The sequence below is a fragment of the Rhipicephalus sanguineus genome, chromosome 6 (assembly GCF_013339695.2).
Source record: "Rhipicephalus sanguineus isolate Rsan-2018 chromosome 6, BIME_Rsan_1.4, whole genome shotgun sequence".
Classification (NCBI taxonomy): domain Eukaryota; kingdom Metazoa; phylum Arthropoda; class Arachnida; order Ixodida; family Ixodidae; genus Rhipicephalus; species Rhipicephalus sanguineus.
In genome coordinates this window covers 122,441,050-122,462,749 of record NC_051181.1, presented here as the reverse complement: position 1 = coordinate 122,462,749, position 21,700 = coordinate 122,441,050, and the positions used below count along the sequence as shown (strand labels likewise).

The 21,700-nt window shown below is 46.0% G+C and overlaps 1 protein-coding gene across 1 annotated transcript in view; it reads left to right on the top strand.

Moving 5' to 3' along the window:
• Nucleotides 1–19,205, top strand: part of LOC119396311 (SAM and SH3 domain-containing protein 1) — a 90,673-nt gene extending 71,468 nt beyond the window's left edge. Inside the window, exons 6-14 of the mRNA XM_037663468.1 lie at nt 6,002–6,082; nt 6,648–6,782; nt 7,277–7,364; nt 8,154–8,311; nt 9,524–9,730; nt 10,304–10,454; nt 11,866–12,572; nt 14,284–14,415; nt 15,670–19,205. Of these exons, the coding sequence (XP_037519396.1) occupies nt 6,002–6,082; nt 6,648–6,782; nt 7,277–7,364; nt 8,154–8,311; nt 9,524–9,730; nt 10,304–10,454; nt 11,866–12,572; nt 14,284–14,415; nt 15,670–15,945 (1,935 nt within the window). The 3' untranslated portion in view covers nt 15,946–19,205. The remainder of the gene's footprint in view (nt 1–6,001; nt 6,083–6,647; nt 6,783–7,276; nt 7,365–8,153; nt 8,312–9,523; nt 9,731–10,303; nt 10,455–11,865; nt 12,573–14,283; nt 14,416–15,669) is intronic.
• Nucleotides 19,206–21,700: the final 2,495 nt, after the last annotated feature.

The following is a 21,700-nucleotide window of genomic DNA, read 5'->3' as shown; positions in this document are numbered from 1 at the left end:
GCGGGAGGGAGGTCGCGCGGGCTCGCGATGTGCTCATGTATAACTGAGCGATCTCAAGTTGGCGCTACATTAAAATAAGCCCTCTATCCTTTGTCAACAAAGCGCTGTTACGAATCGTGCGAGCGACGTTTCAATCATTCGAGGACGCGTCTGCTCGACGCCTTAAGTGGAGCGAACGCTTTCCATCCACGCCGTCCTTCGCTAGTGTGTTGGGTTTCATAGCCACCGCTGCGCCGCTTGTTTTTGTACGTTTGTTGATAGGTGGCAGCACACTGCAAGCGATTTGCTTGTTGACCGGTCTGAGAGCAAAACGTTCTCCGCGCCCAGACGTCTCTCTAATTGTAAACGTGGTGCGCGGAGTGGTCGAAGTCGTTCGGCGGAGGAAATTATTCAGATTGCTTTCAGCAGTGATGTTGAAAGAAACCATCTTGACGATGAGGATTTTCCACTGGACGTAGAAGACTGTGAAGGCACCGAGAGTGACAGCGACGATGAACCACCAGCTGCTAACTCACGAGGAGCGAGTTGCACTTCACGTCCCCTCGTGCGTTAATGTTCTTTCACGCTCGTGAGTCACTTTGATTGTATTTAATGTGTAATATCCTTGAGCGAGATCGAAATAAAAGCATAGTTCCTTTTGTGCATTGCATGTATCACAATTATTGTGGATATTGTGGAGTGCCGCATGCCGCCAACACGCTCGAGCTCGACCAGCGAAGCGAAATGGTTAGAGCGATGGAACGTGCAGTCACGGCCACAATCCACGCCTCTCGGCGAACTTCTTCGACGTTGCGAAAAGCATACGTGTGCATTCTTTTCGATATTCATCTTTCGATCGTGCTGATCGAACCTGCAACATGCTAGTGAAGAACACACGGCTACAGTATCAGCATGGCTGTGACACAAGCGCTACTGAATGGCATGTTAAATGCTTGTGTTCCGTTGAAGACGTAACTCCGCGTTTCCGACTGCGCAAGTAATGACTACGGGGTATTATCACAGAACACTTTTGTTTTCAAGCCATCATCACGCGCAGCAGCGATGGCGCTACTCGCTGGCGGCCTATTAACAGAAGAGGACCTGAGCTTAATTTGCGTTCACTCACGACCAGAAAACACACGTACAGAAAAAGAAAACAGTAAATCCAACACGGACCCACGAGCTCGTCAGTAACAAACAGTAAACAGTAAACAGTAAATCCGTCAGGCAGGCTCGTTACGTACTACCTCGGAGTGCCGTTCAGCTCATATACGTCAATTTTAGTTCATGCAGTTTTATGTAGCACGCACAGGATTTCGCAAAGCACCGTTATGCACGGTAACGGAGCTGAAATATAACCTTTGACACCGCAGCAAATAATTAGGTAGCGAGTACTTAGCACTTTCCATGGTTTGGGAAAGTATTTTAGTCTCATATCCATTTCAGCGCAGCTCATGACTTCATCCGGTGAAAGTGGCACGGTCCGTACGTCCGCACGTCCTATCTGTTCCTATGCTAACAAACGGGTTGACCCTCCTCCTGGCGCCATCTTGAAAAGCACGGCGCGCCACCTATAGTTCGTGGGCATTGCGAATTTCGCGCTTTCATTTTCCCTGGTTGAAGCACTCGGATAGGGGAATTCCACCTTGGTAGCTGTTGCACAGCTAGTTTATTACGGGGAACCGAAACTGTGTGCGCCACTGGCTGCAAGTTATGTGGGCATATTCGTCGCGCATGGCCCGGCATTGCTCGCTCGCGGCTTGCGATGAAAGAGAGGATATAAGAAACGAAAGCGTGGCACTTCATCCGGCAAGGAGACACAGAAAATTGCCGCCTCTTTATCGCTTCTGTTTCCTGCTGCACCGCACGTGGATACTTCGATCGTGCCCTCACTCCTCGGTGGATGGGGTAATGTTTTCGAACGTCTATCAAATGATGCGCTGGCATTCCATTGTGCCTCGTCTTTTTCTGTTGATGTTCTACCTCAAGGTCGTGGGGGCTTCGGCTTTCCTTCAATTTTTGTTTTTTTCGTTCGGTTCCTGAGATTAAGTTACGGCTAGCGAGGGCAGTTGACCGTTACGCGCATATTTCGCGCCTTGCTGACGCTGAGGCACGCTTCCTCGTACGTTGGCGTTAGTAATAAACTTTGTTTCTTTCTTTCTATGCGTTCGCATTAGGAGACGCGCAAAGTGGGAAATTGTGTCCGAGATTGTGTGAAGACGACCGATTGTTTGCGGCTGGCTGACTTGTCACTTCTACTCGTATAATGCCAGCATTAATTGGCGGCTATACTGTATTTGCTTCAACAATATGCAAGTACTCTTCGCTACGAAGTAATTAAAAGTAACCTAACGCATTTCGCTCGCGTTGATTCGACTGATTTTTTCCCCTTTAATTTGCGCCGTTTTCATTTCGTGGTTATGCACATGAAATTTCGTGCGTTGGAAGCGGCTGTTTACATAGACGCCCGAATGGGAATTGAAAACCAGAGGAGAAGGGCAGGATGTTGTAAGCAGGTGAGTTGCGGCCCCTGTTGAACTGTGGTGGCTACGTCGCAATATGTATACATGTTCGGCCTCCTCGAAGCGACTCATTTCGTGGGACATTCACTTTCCAACAACGCGAGACCTGTACTCTAAACGTACTGGTCTCGTGCTGCGTCGTCGCGCTGCTGTCGGTGACTGCAAGCGCACCACTTTTGAAAACCGAAACTATGTGTCAGGTGGGGTTACGCACGTGGCGTAGTTCCGAAGTTGTGAGACGTGGTCACGTGGGCATCATCGTATACAGTGCACGTTCAGAAGCTTCACGTGAAAATCTACGCTTTACAAGAATCTGACGCCGCCGTACCGGCTTGGGATATGGCACGATCGCGTGCCGTCCCGGGGAGATCGTTGAAGTGGGTGGCAGGAGGCACTTGTCCCTGTCCGCAGAAATGTTACGCGCGAGTGCGCGTACGAACGGCGTCGCCGTCGCTTCGCGTGAAAGCGAAACGAGGGGTAATGCCACTACCAAGTATTGCGATCAAGGGAGACCAACTCTCTGTCAGCAGCGAGCATAAATTCCTGGGAACCACTTTAGATTCTAAGCTCACGTTTATACCCCATATTAAATATGTAAAAATGAAATGTCTGAAAGCGATGAACGTCCTAAAGCTTCTATCACGTACAACATGGGGTAGTGATCGAAAGTGCCTCTTGAAGTTGTACAAAAGTCTTGTCTGGTCGCGCCTTGACTATGCCTCTATAATTTATCATTCCGCAACGCCAAGTGCATTAAAAATCCTAGACCCCGTCCACCATCTGGGCATCCGACTTGCAACAGGTGCTTTCAGGACAAGTCCGATCCAGAGCCTCTATGTAGAGTCGAATCAGTGGTCACTTCACCTACAGCGATCCTATAGTAGTTTCATATATTTTATAAAGGTACGCGCAAACATCAAACATCCTTCTTATTCAACTATAAGCGATATGACCGCTGCCACCCTCTTCCATAATCGACCCGCAGCGAGAAAGCCGTTCTCTTTGCGTGTGAGAAACTTAAGTGAGGAAATGGATGTTCCACTGCTAGAACTTTGTCCTATGCCCACAGCGAAACTTTTACCGCCGTGGCAGTGGCAGCTTATACATTGTGACACCTCATTTGTCGAGATCACTAAACATGCACCAGAAGCACATATTAAAATGCATTTCCGACAACTTCAGTCCAACTACTCATGCGTAGAGTTTTATACCGACGCTTCTAAGTCGCATGCAGGGGTGGCTTATGCAGCCGTCGGACCATCCTTCTCGGAATCCGGTGTACTGCACCCGGAAACAAGTATCTTTACGGCTGAGGGTTATGCACTATTGTCGGCTGTGAAGCATATACGGAAGTCAAACATACAAAAATCAGTTATATTCACAGACTCGTTAAGCGTCGTAAATGCATTAAAATCACTTTTTCAATCAAATCCCGGTAATAATTGAGCTGTATTCCGTTCTGTGTACAGCGTATATGTCCAACCAGCATGTTACTATTTGCTGGGTACCTGGCCATAGAAGCATCGAAGGCAATGTGTTAGCTGACCAAATGGCCACGTCAATTATATAGCGCCCTATTAACCCTACCGCTACTGTCCCTGCAACAGATCTAAAACCCTTCTACGTAAGAAACTGCGAAGCCACTGGCAACGCTTGTGGGACACAGAAATAAATAATAAGCTTCACTTGATTAAGCCGCAGTTAGGTTACTGGCCCTCCGCTACGAGAACACGGCGAACTGATGTCCTATTCTGTCGCCTCAGAATAGGACACGCATATGGTACCCATAACTTTCTGCTGACTGGCGATGAACCTCCTACGTGTGGTAGATGTGGCGAGAGGCTAACCGTCCTCCACGTCCTCCTGGAATGTCCGGAAGCTGAAAGAGAGAGAAAGAAATATTTTCCCTTAGCATACCGATATCATCTTCCTCTACATCCTATTATGTTTCTCGGCGAAGAGCCGCTTTTTGACGCAAAATCAGTCCTTGGATTTTTAAAAGATGTAGTATTGAATGTTTTAGCCCAACAAGTTCATAGCGCGTCCTCTGTCCAGAAGATGCCGCTGTGATAGTAGCTTTCAATGAGCCCATGCCTCCATGCCCTTGTTTTAAGGGCTCTGCCGAGGCACTTGTGCTCCACGCCAAGTTTTTATTTGATATTCGTATTATTTTTAATGAATTTTATGTCTTCATAGCACACATCATTTGTTATTGCCATAATTTTAATGTATCTCACTCACTCACTTACTCACTTACATCGACTGCTTTTAGGCCCATTTACAGCCACGTCACATCTGTTTTACCCACACTGCGTAATGCACAGTTCAATATCATCGCTCTGGCGCTCTTTGGCCACATCTGGCCCTTGCGCCAATAAACTCCACTAATCATCATCGTATACAGTGCACGTTCAGAAGCTTCACGTGAAAATCTACGCTTTACAAGAATCTGACGCCGCCGTACCGGCTTGGGATATGGCACGATCGCGTGCCGTCCCGGGGAGATCGTTGAAGTGGGTGGCAGGAGGCACTTGTCCCTGTCCGCAGAAATGTTACGCGCGAGTGCGCGTACGAACGGCGTCGCCGTCGCTTCGCGTGAAAGCGAAAATAAACATTATAAAAAATCAAGCGCGCGCGTCCTTGGCACCGTGAAAGTGTAAGGGGGAGGGAAAGAGACTGCTGTGGGCCATTGTTGATGGTGGCCCGGCCTTGGTGTTTGATGGTGATGAGACGAGAAAGTGAGCGAGGGAGAGTGAGCTGGAAGAAGCGTCTGCGCCATCGCGTTCACGTCGCACCCTTTCCCATCTCAGCCGCGCGCACGTGCTCTCGATTCGGCGGCGAGCGGGTGCGTACGTTGTCGCCGCTAATTGGGAGCGTACGGGACTGGTAAATTAGCTCGTGCCGCCCTTTATTGGCATTCAGGAATGCGCGCCTCGGCGTCTGCGAGCCTGAAAGGAATGTCTGGGCGCCGAGGAATGCGGAGAGGAGAAGGCCGATCCCTCACATATATTTTATATTGTTTCTGCGCTTCCGCCTAGCCGTAATCAAATGGTCCGAGCGAATGAATGCCTTCGTTAATGTTTTGCGCAAACGTGGACGCATGGCCGCAGACGCTCCATTCTGTCTAGAGAAGCGTCGTTAGGTGGATGCGACAGTTCGCATCCGACGGACAATGGGCAGGAACTCGTGCATTGAGAGATTCAGATGGGTTGCCGTACTTTGGCATGCCACATAAGTTGGTACGTCGCTGCCACTCTGTACGTTTCTAGCTCTTTTCAGAGGCGACAATACGGATGAAACCCAAAGGCTTCGGCTTATTTGGTGTACTACATTAGTTGCCTGGATGCATTCGATCGTTGTGACAGTGTCGTTAATTTTTTTTCGTTGATTATCGTCTCTGCGTTCTGAAAGCTGATTGCGTGTTCAACTATGACTTTGTTGGTCGCCTAATGCACAACCCCACGTATAACTCAACTTTTTTCTCTCCTTGTGTCTTGCAGCCGACGCGCAATAGTTACTGTGCCAGTGAGGAGGGCCAGTCTCAGTCTTCAGACTACGAGGACCAGGAGGAGGCTGAAAAGGTACACAACATGTATAATTAACTAAAATATGATGTTTCATTAACACCTTTAGTTTGTTAAAGCCAAAATGATTTCTGCCGATCATTCAATAACTGTCGATGTCTGTGTGAAAGAGCTTGATACTGGGCAATGATATAATAGAGCCTTGGCACTTCAATACATTACCACACACAATGTGCACTCATCAGACAACATCGTGGTGTCATTTGTTGGGCCCCGAGTTCGAAAACTTGGACTTGATAAAGTATAGGCATGTAAGTGTAGGTAAATAAATGCACTTTTCTTTTGAAGCAATAGGAAGTTTTTATTTTAAAGCTCTTTTAATGTAGTCTAGGAGAAGTGAGAGGTACAAGCAGGTGCAGCAATGGAGGAAACCCACAAGAACAGTCAAATGAAAATATACACCTTGCTTAGGTTTGCAAAAGCAATGTGCTGCAAGAAGATGCTTTGCAACTAAAATAGCTTTCTATTGCTTTACCTGGATGAGCTGTACCACACTAAGATGATATTTGTGTATGCTACCATCTGTTTCTAATAACTTTCTTTGTTTTTTCTATCTTTGCAGCAGATGGGAGAAGCCCAAAAAACTCCTGACCAGCAGCTCAGGAACTCGCTCGTAGGACGTGTCAGGCATCTCCACAAGGATGTCAAGAAAAAGATATCTCGTTTCAGGAACAGCCGGAGCTCTGTGGATGGAACGGTGTGTTGCTTCACTAAATTCGCAGATTTTGTCGGGCACTTGTGATTGCTCAGAGCCCTGGGGAATACAGCACTAAGTCTTCTGATAACCTCATGTGAATGTTAGTCAGGTGAAATCGGGGCTGCGGTGATACTTGGCCCCATGTAATGGTCAACCCTGCGAACGCCTATGCCTATAGCGTACACATGGCTCTGCATACAGTCATTGTGGAGTATTTGGAACAGTGATGTACAATATTTCCAACTTCTAAAAAAGAATGTCAATGCTTTGATTTCCTACGACTTGCACAGGAAATTGACCATGTTTGTTCCCTAAAGGTTAAGGAAATGAGATCAATTTCCATTCCATCTAGGGAGGCACAATCTGTTCATCCTTGCCTTATGTCCGTTGTTCATACCACGCACTTCGTTCGGTGCAGTCGGTTGACACTGCTGTATAGGACATGTGTGGCACGGATTTGTCAGTGATGCAGAGACTGTGTTCTTGTTATTCAGATGGAAGACAAGGACCTCCCTGATGAGATCCTCCAACCTGGAAGCTCCGTGGAAAGCATTCCCAGTGGATCTGTGGGCTCCCGATCAAGTACGTTCTCTGAATCCATGCTTCTTTCCTACTTTCACTTGTCTGAACCGTTGCCTACTACTATTCGTGAATTTCTACATAGTGCTTTTTTTTTTAAGAAAATGCAGATATCTTTTAAAAAATTGACTAAGGCAGATAGCACAATTCATTTCGTGGGACAGTGCTACTCGAAAAGGTGGATGTTACTTTTGGGAGAAAGGTAAATGCATGATCAAGTAATTAACAATAACTAACTGATTAGTTTTACGCAAATTATCTTAGGGCACATTGCAATTTACAAACTGCAGCCGGTGATTTCACAAGGCATACCATGATTGAAACAAATAGGGTGACAGCACAACACCTATTTGGAGAAATTGGTTCGCATTGCATGTGACGACATACTTTTCATGTTCATGATCCAGTTAGTTTAGTGCTTGAATGCATAAAACAATGCAGGCCAAAGTAATTGAAGGTCGCCACTTCATCCTGCCGTGGCCATAAACTGGTCTCATGGTAACGACACTTGAAGTACTGTTGTACAATACTCGTGGATTGAAATGCAAAAATTTAGGCCTGAGTAATGCACACACTTTAATTTCCAGCGTCCACAGTTCGTGTCAACACTTACATGAGAGCCAACATTACCTTTAGTGGCCAGATTTGCAGTGAGATGACACTGTTATCACAAGCACTTGCTCATACTAGCAGTCCTCTAACTTAAAAAAAAAAGAAATAAAAAGAAAATATGTGTTTCAATTCGTTTGCACTGTAAATAAAAAAAAAGCTTTTTTTCTCATTTCATTGCAGGCATACAGGCACACACTCCCACCAGCAGCAACAGGAGCTCTTCCTCCATTGGTGAAGAAGAGTGCAACCCTCAATGTTTTGGCCCTTTTGTCGGGCGGGCACGCGCGCTCGTGGACTGCGTGCCTTCTCCTTATGACAAGGATGGCCTGGCTTTCAAGGTTAGCAGCATCCAGTGTTTTCATTGTGATAGAAAATTATGTGGAACCTTGAGACACACTAAGGTTGCTGGCATGTTCTCATACTTGCAATTACACTTTCTCTCATCAAAAATATGTAATAGCAGTGCTTCCAGTTACTAATCGGGGCCTGCTGCAATGGCTGGCTTCGCGCTTTTTGGCGTCGGTTGTCGGCCCGCATCGCGGGGTGGGAGTGGGGTGGCCTAGTAGCACAGTAGACTCGAAACAGAAATTCCTTAAACTGAACTGCCGCTGGAATGGAACAACTGACTCTAATATGATTTCTTTTGTACTTGAATTCTGAGCCCCTCTTCAACTCTCAGTAAATGGAACTCCTGTTAAATGGAACATATCTTCCTGTTCCCATTAAGTTCCGTTTCAACAACACAGTGACCTGGGCTGGTTGGCGAACATGCACGTTTAAAGCAAAAGCTTTTTTAGTGCATGTAAAACGAGCACAGAAGAACTAACTGGCTGACACATGTCCTGTCAATTTCTTAGTTCTGTCCTTGTTTTATGTGCGCTTAAAAAGCTTTTGCTTTAAATATGCAAGTTCTGTTTAACGAGAATCTATTTTATAAGATTAGATGGTTTGCAACTAATCCAGTAGCATAAGACTTGCTTGCTTTGCAGTGCACCTGCCGCGCTTTCGCTATTGGCTTAGTCAGGCGAAGGAGGCTGGGGGGGGGGGGGGGGGGGTTGACCCCCCTCTCCTCTCAACCACCTCCTTTTCCCAATTTTCCAGCATAACTGCTGCCAGGGCCATTAAAGACAGGCACTGGTGCATCCACAGCTTGACTCCCATGCTTTTAAGAACGCAATTACGACTCCGTCAGCCGGTGAAAACGAAGGCGACCTTTCTATACTGTGCTAATATCCTAAAAAAAATTTTTTTTTACTGTTTCATTAATGCAAAAATCAATCCTCACTCCTTACACTGATGAGCCGAACTTTGGCAGCTTGCCACAATAACTCAAATAAAAAAGCGACGCTTTGCAGCAGTATATATTGCAAGGTGACTTGCAATAAATTTAGTGCAAAGTGAGTTAAATTTACTCATTCTAGAGAATTGTGGTTTATGCTGAAGCGTTCCAAGCGACCTTGTATGTTATTCGGGCGCTGTCTCTTTGTGGTAAAATCAAGTGGAAGTCTTCCTTTCATAATGATTCTAAATCCATTCATTCTTTGCTGCAGAAAGGAGACATCATAGACATTTTGTCCAAGAACACAACGGGCACCTGGGTCGGTGTTGCTAACAAGAAGGTGGGCCACTTCAAGTTCATCAACGTAGAGGAAATTCCGACGGAAACGAAACCCCGAAAACGAAGGTTCCCAAGCGTGCCGAAGCTGGAACAGAGGCCCGAATCCCTGGAAGAGTTGCTCGGAATGTTTTCGCTACAGGTGAGCCATCTACCGAGGGTGCTGTACGCGTCATTAACCAACCATAGCAAAAAGTCGTAGCTTTAGCTGAATTGCAGCTACTATCATTGCATAGGTGACACTGCTCTTTTCGTGCGCATTCTCAAACTTGGTGCCTGTAAGCACAATCTGTATAACCTCAAAGGGAAACTAAAGTTAAATGCTGAATTGAATCAGTTTGCACTGATAAATTATTCTTCAAAACTCTGTCGTTGTTAAGCTTGCCATCATAGATTCATTGTCAAAATAAAATGACAGCCAGTTTTGTTTTTGAACTTCACGTCAGAACCTACCACTTCAATGTCAGTGTGACATGATGTATGTTATTCTTTTTTCATGTTTCGGCCACATTTGCCCAATAAAATTTCGTGAAACTTGCCGCACTATGTCATTGACTCCGTTACAACACAATGTAATCAAACCCTGTTAAGTGCTTCATTTGCTTATAACTGTAGACATTGAGTGCCATCTGTCAGCACGAACGTTGTTGTTAGTCGCACATTTTAGCGCACCACAATGCACGTAATTTACGTGAAAGTTGCCATTATTTTCCAGAATTACGTCAATGTGTTGATGCTGCACGGCTACCAAGATCTCGACACCTTCAAGGAAATCACAAAGGAAGACCTGGAGAGCCTGGGAATCAACAACGAAGACCACCAGATGCAAATCCTCAGGGCCGCTGAAGCACTCCTCGAACACGATGGTAAGCTTATTGAGACGTGGTTTTGCTTGGTAGGATTAGCATTTCATAAACACAACTTGTGCAGTGTGAAAATGCAGGGCACTGTCACAGGACGCACGCGCAATGCTTTAACCTCTGTCCTCAATATCTACAGGATCCGTTTCCAAAATCATAATACATGTATTTTCAGCCAGCATTAAATCACTCTCACCAGCCTTTGATAAAAACGAACTGCAGAAACCATTCCATTTGAATACAGTTGAATCCTTTTGTAAGGGGCACAGATATAACAGACAATTGGGTACTAGAGACACCAGTGTGCTTTCATTGAAATAGCGGTTGATCAGAAAATGAGGACGTGGTACCCTGCTTATAAGAGACACCTGATATAAGGTACAAGAATTGCTCCCTACATTGATGCATCCCCACCACAACATCGCAAGCTGACCCGTAGTGACAGTGCATAGAGTTGTGCCAAGACTGGTTTGCTGTCATTTTATAGAGGCTGCTGTGCCAAGGTAGCTGTTGCATTTGTTCATTCACAGCACAGTTGAAAGTAGAATTGTTCCAACAGGAAAGTACCCAGCATGGTACTTTTTCTCGTTGCTAATATTGGCCTGTTTTTATCAATCACGGGGAACCGAACAGAGCATGTACGCTTTCAAGACTGATCCTCGTGGTTATAACAAGAACATAACTGTTTAAATCGAATCATATTTCATATGTTGACTATTCATTAACCCAAGACGGTTAATAAGTTATATAATTTGGTAGATATGGGGTGCTTTTCTTTGCATTCTGCACTTGAAGCTACATATTATGCGAGCATGTGTATTGTAATGGTGCCATTGGACAGATTAAGTAACAATGCTTTGCTGTGAGTGGTGCATCCAGAGGGGGGCGGTAGGGGCCACCTCTGTATCGGTCATGCAAATTTGTCCCTGAAGCAGACAAACCTAATATAACTGCTACTATGAAGAATATCTTTAGTGCCTTTTAGTGTTTGGTGCCTTAAGTGGCTCAAGGGTTTTTACCTGTGAAAGTGTACTAATAGTACTTCGAGCCTTCTTAGCAAATGGTGACACCAGTGTCACACAGGTACTTTAGATCGTCATTGAGCTTTATCGCAATCTGATTTTTCAGTTGCGACCTGACGTGATTGCTTCTGTATGAGGTGCAACAATTGGGATTGAGTTGGGCGAGTTCTAGCACACTAGGGGTAGCTTGTTGGGTATAGAGCACTTGGAAAGTTTGCTTGTTGTTCAGTGATCAAGAAGCTTAATCATGATGCGCACATCAAGATTGATAGGATCTAGACAGAGTATAAAAAAAATATCTCTACAACGCCTATATAGGGTGTAATTAGGAAGCACCTCCTCTTTTTATCAAAAGCAGTTGCATAAATTAATGCTGCTTATATTACATATTTCAGGTGAAATACTTGGCGAATACCTGGAGGCACCTGCCAGCCCCGAACTTCCACCTGTCAAGGAAGGGGACGCCGACCTAGCTCTGGACAGTGTCATCAACAATCTCGACAGTGCGCCTAGCACATTCCAGAATGACCGAAAGGCATTCACGGTGACCGGTGATAGTGATTCTTCCCTGAACAACGGTAGCAACCTCCTGCGTTTCCCAATGAACATTCCCGTGCCTGAACCGGATAGCCCACCCACTTTTGCAACGAGGTGTGATGACTCCAAAGAGAGGGCGTTCAACGGCACAAACACGCCCCCTCTTCCTTCGTCGATAGTCAGTGCAGCTGTCGAGCGATTTGAGCTGCGTCGAGCTTCGGCGGAGTGCATCCGAAACCACATTCCGAAGAGCCTGCAGAACGTATTCCGCAAGCTGAGTGGCAATGGAGGTGACGACGACGGTCGTTCCGCGTCCTTCGACGAAGAGGCGCTTGCAGAGTCGCCCGCTAAGACGTCGTATGGCTCAAGCTTCGCTAGGAAAGTGAAAGCGTCTGCCTTCCTTCGGAGGGACTCTCACGATCCCCGCAAGGCTAGCGACAGGAAGGCAAGCCTACACAACGCTGAAGAGACGGCAGCAGCGGCGGCACTCTCCCTACACATGTGCATCGAACACAAGCTTGCTGCGGAGGGTATTGACCTTTGCCAAGAGCCTTACACGGACAAGGTGAGATCCCTAAACTTAGTTATGCTTGTCACAAGGACTTGGGACCATAGAGTTTCATAATGGTACCCTAGAGAGAAATCTGGCACTACGGGAGCTGCAACGCATATTGCTTCAGCCAGCACGGGATTGATGGGTAGTACATGGTTTTGCCTAAGCTTTGTTCTTTCTGCTCTGTGTGGCCTGCAGCCGCTTTGTCGAAAGACAAAGTTCAGCAAAATTTCAGCATTCCCAGTTCACCATTTTGACCCTTCTAGGCTTGCCAATTCAAATAAGCTCTTGAGGTTAACAAGAAGCCATTCTTTCATCCGAAACGAAAGCCAAAACACAGCAATAAACAAAGCCACAAGTGCGTTTGATGCCGCAAGCACGAAGACTGGGCGAGTCCATGTGCCATCATTCCCGTGGTGGCTGAACGATCGCAGTGCCACAGTTCGCTCTGGTAAATATTGCAGGAAACTCTGCACTTGGGTCAGCAGGGAATGAATGCTTGACTGCCACGTTATAAGTGCAAAACTTCTCAAACATACTTGGTGACAAGCTATCAAGTCAGTGCAGGCACTGCTGCCCATGAACCTTAGCACCCCTACTGCACCTACACCTGCACTTGAGCACCCCACAAGCCATGGTTCTGTAAAGGTGTCATTACCAAGAGAAGTGGCCCCCACTGTAGCATCGTGAAAACAAGCAATTGCACAAATTGGTTGGCGAACCTCGGAAAAATCTTTTTGACTTGAACAGCGGTGTGCTATTTGGCACATCATTCTGAGGTGGTCATCGACTATTCTATTCATTCATTCAGTTTATTTCGACAAAAGGAAAGTTTGCCTGGGTTGAAGGGACTAAAGGCAGATTACCTCTGCCTGACTAGGGTCCCTCCACCCATACATTTGCTCAGAAGCAGTGCAACAAAAAATAAAAGCAGTGTCCAGTTGGCGGCTCATGTCAAAGCTGGCTGCTTGCAGGACCAACAGACTTAGACTTGCATAATTAGAATGCATCAAAGAGACACAGTTGATGGAACACACAAGCTCATTCTTGTATTCTGTTTCGATCTTACGTAAGCACCAATACTTAAAATATTGTGAGTGTCCTTAGCCAGTATCAATTTCCATCAGATGCTTGGCATGACACCTAACAGGAAATGTCTTAGAAAGGTATTGGGACACTTATACGTGTTACATTGACTATAATGCACTAAAGCACTAATCACAACTTTGGGAAATGTGTTATAACAGCAGTTTTAGCGCACAGATGCCAAAAACATGGAGCCTGTTGACACTTTGTTGCGGATGTGCAAGCAGCACACAGGCAGGGCTTTCTGAGCATGTGCAATCAAAACATGTAGCTTAGTGCAGGTAGAGTCAGATTTTTACCACAAAATGTGTAGTGAGGGAGCCTCTGCATTTACCCCCATAACAAGTGCTGTTATAAACATTCAGATGACAGGATGTGCATGCAAGTGTTAGTGGTGTTTGAGTCAATCCTGTGTAGACTAAGGGAACTGTTTGAGCATGTTGGTAAGACATGACAGAAACTAAAAGCACACAATACAAGGACAGAGAAGAGGCTTGACACAAACATGTTTCAAGCCTCTTCTCTGTTCTCATCTTGTAGGCTTTTAGTTTCTATCTGTGTAGACTGCCTGTTAAGTGAAAGCGTTAATGTGATCACACACTGATTAAGTTTTGTTATGTTTCCATGTGACGTGCAGACTGGCTTTTGTGGTATACCGCCAGCCTTGGTTCAGCGGTACTCTGAGGAACTTCAAAGGGACATAGCAGAAACTGCCGAAGCCCTGGACCAGATTCGCATCACGGAATTGGACCGCATTGGCAAGCAAGGGGTGAGTGCCCTCTGTGTTTGCTGCGAGGCAGTAGAACACAAACTGTATGTGGAATGGCAGATATTTTACGTAAGCCAAAATTACTACACGAATGTGACAGTAGCATGTTGGCGTCGACAGAGACACACTGTGCTGCACGTGAATGTTGTCACACATCCACCCTCATTCAAAAGAAATGGGATCATACTTGAGATAAATGTGTTCCATCAATGGCTAAATGCGCTTTGTCAGTGAGTGGAAGCGAGTGTGAGGTGGCAACCATCTTTCTCTCTGAATGCGACACACCAGCTTTTCCAAGTACTACTGACGTGCTGGCCGATGCTGAGAGTGGAGCACGAAATTGAATACATGGAACTTTAACCTGCATTTCCTCTTCTTATAATCAACCTAATACAGGAACCTTAGCAATAATAGCTTTTAAATTTTAAAGATTACTTTCTTAGACACAACCAAATTAATCCGACAGATGATTAGGTCAGGGCAAGCATAAGGGACATTAGAGAGTTTGAGAATCGGGGCCCCAAGGAGCTTGGGGACCCAAGATGCTTGCGAGCCACCAGGGTGCATGTGCAGAACCCAAACCACTCTTGGGCTCTTGTGCTCGCGTTGACCCAAGACGCAAAAATCGAAAACTAGCGTGGGTCCCCGAGGCATCTTGGGTCACCAGCGAGATGACGAAGACGCAGCACGCGCCACGGCGCAGTATGAACCGCGTCTCGCATGATTTCAATTTCACCACGTGTGGCGCTCCGTGCGCTTGACCCAATGCAGCCTGCGTTCGGCCCAATTCTCAAACTCTGCTGATCATCCGAACGCAAGAGCAGGCTGCCCAGCGCAGCTTGGGGACCCAGCGTCTTGGGTCCCCAATTCTCAAACTCTCTATTAATTGTTGTCTATAACTGTAGTGTAGTAATGAAGTAAATTAAAAAGAATTAAAATGGATGAAAAATCACCCTTTCACGAACAGAAAGAGTGATTTTTCACCCACTTTAATTCATTTCGATTTACGTCCTAATTACTACACTACAGTTAAAGGCAACAATTAATGTTTTTTATGCTTGCCGTGACCTAATCGTCTGTTGTATTAATTTGCTTGTGTCAAAGAAAGAAACAAGACCCTCGAAAATGATTCCCCTTCTTCCGTTCATTAAATATTATTTGTATCAGTCCAAAACGTGTTACTGTTTTTCTGTCATGTTGCTTTAATTGAACTTCTCTAGCGCCCCATTTAAAATGCTCTACTCTCCGTCGTAGGTTCCCAATGACTTCCTGGCCGACTCCTGCCACGGCAGCAGCGTGGACGCCGACTACTCCGGCGGCCTTCGGCCCTGGCTGGTCTCACTTGGCCTGCCCATGTACGAGCCGCTTTTCCTCGAGGCCCGACTCTGCGACCTGGCACGCATCGCGCAGCTGCAAGAGCAGGACCTGCGCGCGCTGGGCATCTCCAACGTGCGGCACGTCCGGCACTTGGCGGCCGCCATCGGTGCGCTGCAAATGGAGCAAAGCCGTTACGGCCTTGAGCTACGATGACAGATCCTGCAGCGGTGGCATGCCACTCGTGAGCAGGTGGCGCGCACCTGCGAACGCCTGCTGTCGAGCGGGAGCGACACCAGGGCGCTGTGGCGGCGGGCCTCGTCACCGTCGTAGATGCGAGAGAGAGGGTGGCCGGTACACTTTCTCTGTGCGTGTGTGTGTTGAGGAACAGTGGTCGGTAATTCCACACTGAACGAAAAAAAAATGACGTTTTCGGGCCGCAGTGGCTCGTGTTTACGAGATGCCAGAACCAAGTGCGGTCGTGGGAGCTCAATAAGTCGGGCGAGTTGGTACGGTCGCACGATGAAACCAGTCAAAAAACACGGGGAATGCGCCGACACCTAGCTGGAAACCACACTTCGCCAGCAAACTGTCAACCTGTTCTTTTCATGTTCTTTGTGCTTGTGTGCTGGTTTAGTTGTGCGTGTGTGGTATTCAGTATGACCACGGTGCAGGGGTTCCCATTGTGAGAAAACATTAGTAGTTCATTCCACGCTTGTTTGCCATAGACTTCAGCAGCATTTTGTTTTGTTCGTTGTAGACTCTGAGCGTGGCTACTGCTTTTTCCTGGTCAGCATCCAATCTTCACTTGTGGAGAAGTGCTACACGGTGACAGAAGCCAGCTTCTTAACGGTGCTGGACATCAGCGAAATGTCCAAGTCCACAGGTGCCAGGAAACATTATCGCGGTCTGTGTGTGCATATTGCAATTGATGAGTGCACTATATTTTCTTCATGGCAATGCTTAGAGTGTAGTTCCTTCCTGCTTTCTGAACGTAGGCCTAGGCCAATCAAAAACTGATGATGCACAGAGCATCAGGAATTTCACAAGGCGAGACGACGCGGAACTCCCAGCATTCACGCTTCTACCGTCGACTTTTCTCTTTTGGCGGCAGACATACATTCGTGTTACGAAACCAGGCACGAGGATCATGTGAAAATTCTACTCGTTACTGCAAAACAAGCTGGGCCTGTTCGTCAGGATTCATTGCAAAGTATAAAACAACTCAAAAACCAAATGCGGATAAAAAGGTGTTGTCGTGTTTCTCCCTTTTCATTTGCGTTTGGTTTTTGCGCCGTTTTATATTACCTTACAAATTTTACTCGTTAGTTTTTCTTGTTGGTCACTGACCATTGTAGATCCATTGTATGGCTCTACGTGCACTGCTATTGTCCACAGCGTTCAAATTTTGTGAGACTTGCCTGGTACCATGTCGTTCTCGCTAGCATGTGTAAGCAACTCGCGTCTGCGCGCTGTGTCTCGCTGAAAAATTGCTCGAAACGTGTTGCGAGACCAGAGTTACTTTTTTTTTTAATGCCAATAACACACAAAAACACGGTCACCGAGCCAAAGGCCACGAACTGTCTTATTCTTTCGGGCGAGAAATGTCCACGTTACACGTTTCAAGGTCGTATTTACATGCCATGCACTTCGTGAACCAGTCCCAGCTAGTACGGTGCCAGTTCTGGCTCGTGGAAAACCACCACAGCCCGACCTGCACAAGCCCAGTGCGACCTCTCCGACAAGAGCGAGGACTGCCGAGTACTCTTCCCAGAGAACGAAGCCTGCATTGTGTATAACACGATGACGTGCAGACGCTTCCAACTCGCAAAATAAATAGCGAAGTGCAGCAATCCCTGAACCGTTTCTGATAGCGCACATGAACCCAATTCGCGGTGCCTGTGCTGTTGCGTTGGCGTTCGTACAATGGCGTTTCAGGCAGAAGTTCAGCAGCAGCCACACATCCTTATTCTGTGGGTTTCCGCGACACACGTGCAGTAGAGACAGGAAAGCCATGTTAAAACAAAACGTGCCATTTCGTTCATTCTTATTCATTTTCATCAATCGAGACTTGCTTCCTAGCTCCATTCTGCCTTCGAAGCCACCTCTCAGGCTTTGAATGGAAAGAGTGGCTGCTAGGAAAATGGGCTTTGCGCTGCAGTGCGCTTACATTTCTGCTGCTCGCCTGAACCGTCACGCATTCAAATTGAGGACGCATGTATTTTGCTAGAAGCTGTGCATTACGCGTGCTTATATTTGTACTCGGTGGTGCGTCTTCGTTGCCAGCCAGGCACGTGCGTGTAGCGGGCTGAGGCACCGTGGCGTAAGCTTGATTGAATCTTGCGCCATGCTGCGGGAGCGAAGTCAGAAAGCAGGAGGGGCCTCAGAATCCTACCGATCGATGGCTAGAGAGCACAGTCATTTATGCTTCTGGCATCTCGAGAGCAATACTCTTAGAAAGGAGGACGTCACCGTATGCATGTTAGAGAAAACTCTTTCGCCTTGTTTGCCATTCGTTCTCATGCGGTGTTCATAGTGTGCCAGTCTCGCGAAATATGAGGCCGTGTACCACTGGTATGAAACACATTACGTGTGTAGTGTAAAACATGGCTGTATGTCAACTCTCGACACGCTCTGCTTCTGATCTTGCGTTCCTAAGATTACCAAAGTGATAACAAAACTGTCTGCGAGGTTGAACCATTGCATGTTTGTTGCACAGAGCAGTGTTTTACAATAATGTTGTAAATAACAAAAAAAAAATATTCATTGCACGCATGAAAGGTAACGTGCACATGATGTATGTGTGTCTGTATAATTGTGTATGTACGTGTAACAGTTAAATGAATGCTCGCCGAAGGCATTGTTGCACGAGACAGTGCAAGAATGATCCAGGGTGCGCAAAACAATATGCGCTGTTGTGGCTATCAATCCATTTATGTAGGTGCACCGTTAAGCCTCCATTTTTGTCCTTGCATTGTTTATAGAGGCAACGGTTTTCTTTTTTGGCTTGAAATCCTCGCATAGCTGTGCCTAGAAGGGGCTTAAGGTAAAGAAATTTTGGGCAGCACTAATGTGAAACGAATAGGTGCGACCACTGTTCTAGTGCTGTTGGCATTCGAAGTTTGTGAATAACTTGTTTTCGAAAGAATGCTGCGTTGATTGATCGTAATAAGGAAAGTCCATGAAGTGCTGCAGTCCTCAGCCATCAGTAGTAGATACTGCCTTGTGCATTTGTCTAGTCAAGCGTAAGGTGTACTTCTCACAATACTGTAGTCCTGGTTCATGCCTGGTGCTTCCCGTGTGCACTTTCAATACCAACGCAGAAATCCACTCACTTCCAGCAGGGAAATGTAAATAGCGCTGTAAAGAAATCGAGTCACGTCTTTCTCTGTGCCCTGTACTTTACCGAGATGCCGATATTGCTGTTATTGTATGTACAGTAAAAGCTCCTGTGAATAAACTTATGTTTTTAAGTATATTCCTGTGCACTATGAATGAATGAGTGTGTGGTTGTCATTGCAGTTGTAACGCGGGAGCTTCAAATCCTGCAGATGATTGGGCAGAGCGTGCAAGTGATGGCTCCATTGGCGGTACACTGCCTTGTTCAGTGGTTTATCTACATCACTTCGGCAGTAGCCAATCAACAAGAGGTTCAGTGCTCGGCTCCCAGCACGTGCATTCTGATGAGTGCAAGCGCTTGTACACCGTGCTTCAAATGCACATTTTAAAGAAAACCTAAGTATAAATTGGACCAACATTACTTCCACAAATTTGTTACAAAATGAAATGGCGAGCGATCACCTGGAAAACTTAGCAGTGCAAAGAATAAGATGCACTTGTACTCACAGAAAAAAAGCTTCAAAAAGAAAAGCAAAACGATGGATGGTTCAGTGTCATGATCAGTGACAGAGCGAGAGGGCGAGGAAACACAAACTCGGTCGGGTGCCAGTCGCGATATTGTGTGCACCCCGAAAACTCTTCTGCGATGTCGACAATACTCGCTTTACTTGTGGGACATCACACCCACATCACAGCCGACCTATGTCAACATATTAGTGGTGATGTCGCGAGGGGCTGCCAACTCAGATGAGCAGTCAGTAGGTTTGTGTGAATATTCGAGCACTTAGAATATTCGAACGATTATTACAGTATTCGAATTCGCTTCGATTCGAATTTAAGTGATTGGAAATTTCAATGTATATTCGAAATGAACAAATGGTGTATATTAGTCCGCATGTAACTCCCCTGTAAAGGTGGTTTCACTCCAGTGAAGGGATGCTATACCGTGAATACACCTTTCCAAGAAAAATCCGCACTGCCATGAAGCCCCACTTCAAAGTAAAATCAACATATTACCCTCACACCAATTCGTCATTTTTTAAGTTTAAAAGCTTTTTATGCACTAAGTATGCTCTAAGTATAGTAAATTTTAAAACGTAACATATTTTACAGGTTATTACTTGCATTCTACAGAAAGTCAAATCCTCCTACTATTCAAAGTTAGCTTCCATTTCCTTTAGACCAAAAAGAATGACATTTGCATATGCCGTGTTTCAATTTTAAAATATATATTGTGCAGGTTAGTTGGGCCATGACAAATATGCTCATTTTTCTTTGTGATACGGGATATATACTATTCGAATTAGGTTTGAAATTATTTGACCAAATCGCTATTTTCTTCGAATTCAGTTTGAACCTAAAATTTACTATTCGCACAAGCCTAGTGTAGTCTTGCTTACTTTAACACCAAATTAAAATATCTTGAAGGCAACGTTCCCCACTAATAATCGGTCAGAAGTGCCCACGTATGCAGGACAATAAAAAAACGCAAACATGTCGAGTCTGTAGCTTTGGTGTCAGAAGTCCTTAAGGAATGTGAAATGAATGTGCTCAAAACAAAGGTAATTCAACAGGTTACTCTTGAAGAAAGCTTCAAGCTGATGAAAAACTTGTCTTGGTTAGGGATTCCAATCGGAGGCCAACACCTTTACATAGGCACGCACTCTTTCATTTGAGCTAAACAGCAGTCTATCAGATTGCAGTGTAAGGAGGATAGTGGCTGGGCCTGGTTGGTTTTCGGGCAGAGTTAAAGGGGCCCTGCAAGACTTTTTCAGCATGGTCAGAAAACGCTGCCGATCGGTCATCGAGGCTCCTGAGAACACGTGAGCCAAGCATTACAGCACAGCACACTGCCTGGAATTCACAATTAATTCTCATTCACCTAAAAATCGCTTCCTCTTCTGTTTACAGATGATCTATATACCTAAATTCACGGCCATTGGCTGATTTGAGCATCGTTGGCTGCATAGTTACTGCACCTGCCACAGGAGGCCGCCACGTGCCCGCGCTCGCGTTCTTACTGAAGGTTCCCTACGCATTCAAAGAAAAAAAAAGAAAGAAAAAAGTGCTCATGGTGATGACGCGCATGTGACATGACTTCCTTCCCCCGGGCCATCCCTGTCGGCTTGTCTTCCGGCGCGTTTGTCGGGACGAGAGAAGAGAGAAATCAATTACAGCATGTGACAAATCTCTCGATTCGTTCGTACTTGACGGATTCTAAAAATTTTTGCGGCGGTTAATTCGTGAGGCAATAAACTCCTTTAGCGAAGCCATTCGACGGTTACTTGGAAAAGTGTTGCAAGGCACCTTTAAGCTGGTGCAGTGCATAGCACTAGAGAGAGAAAAGTCTTGTATTTCCCGTGTTCCTTTGTCCTGCCTCGCACTGCACCATCCAACAAAATGCAGCACAAGGGTGAATCAATGGACAACTTGAAGTGTAAGGACACTGAGCATTGCAAATCAGTTCAGCAGGAACCCACAAAGTTGACAGGTGTTTATGAAACTAAAAAAAAAAAAGGCTTCTTCCAGAGAATTCCATATGAATTTTCTTTCTAGCTTTATGCTACAAATCGGTGGACAACAAAGGAGAGCAAAGTGGGGCAGAGGGGTTGAAAGCAAAAGCTCCTTATGG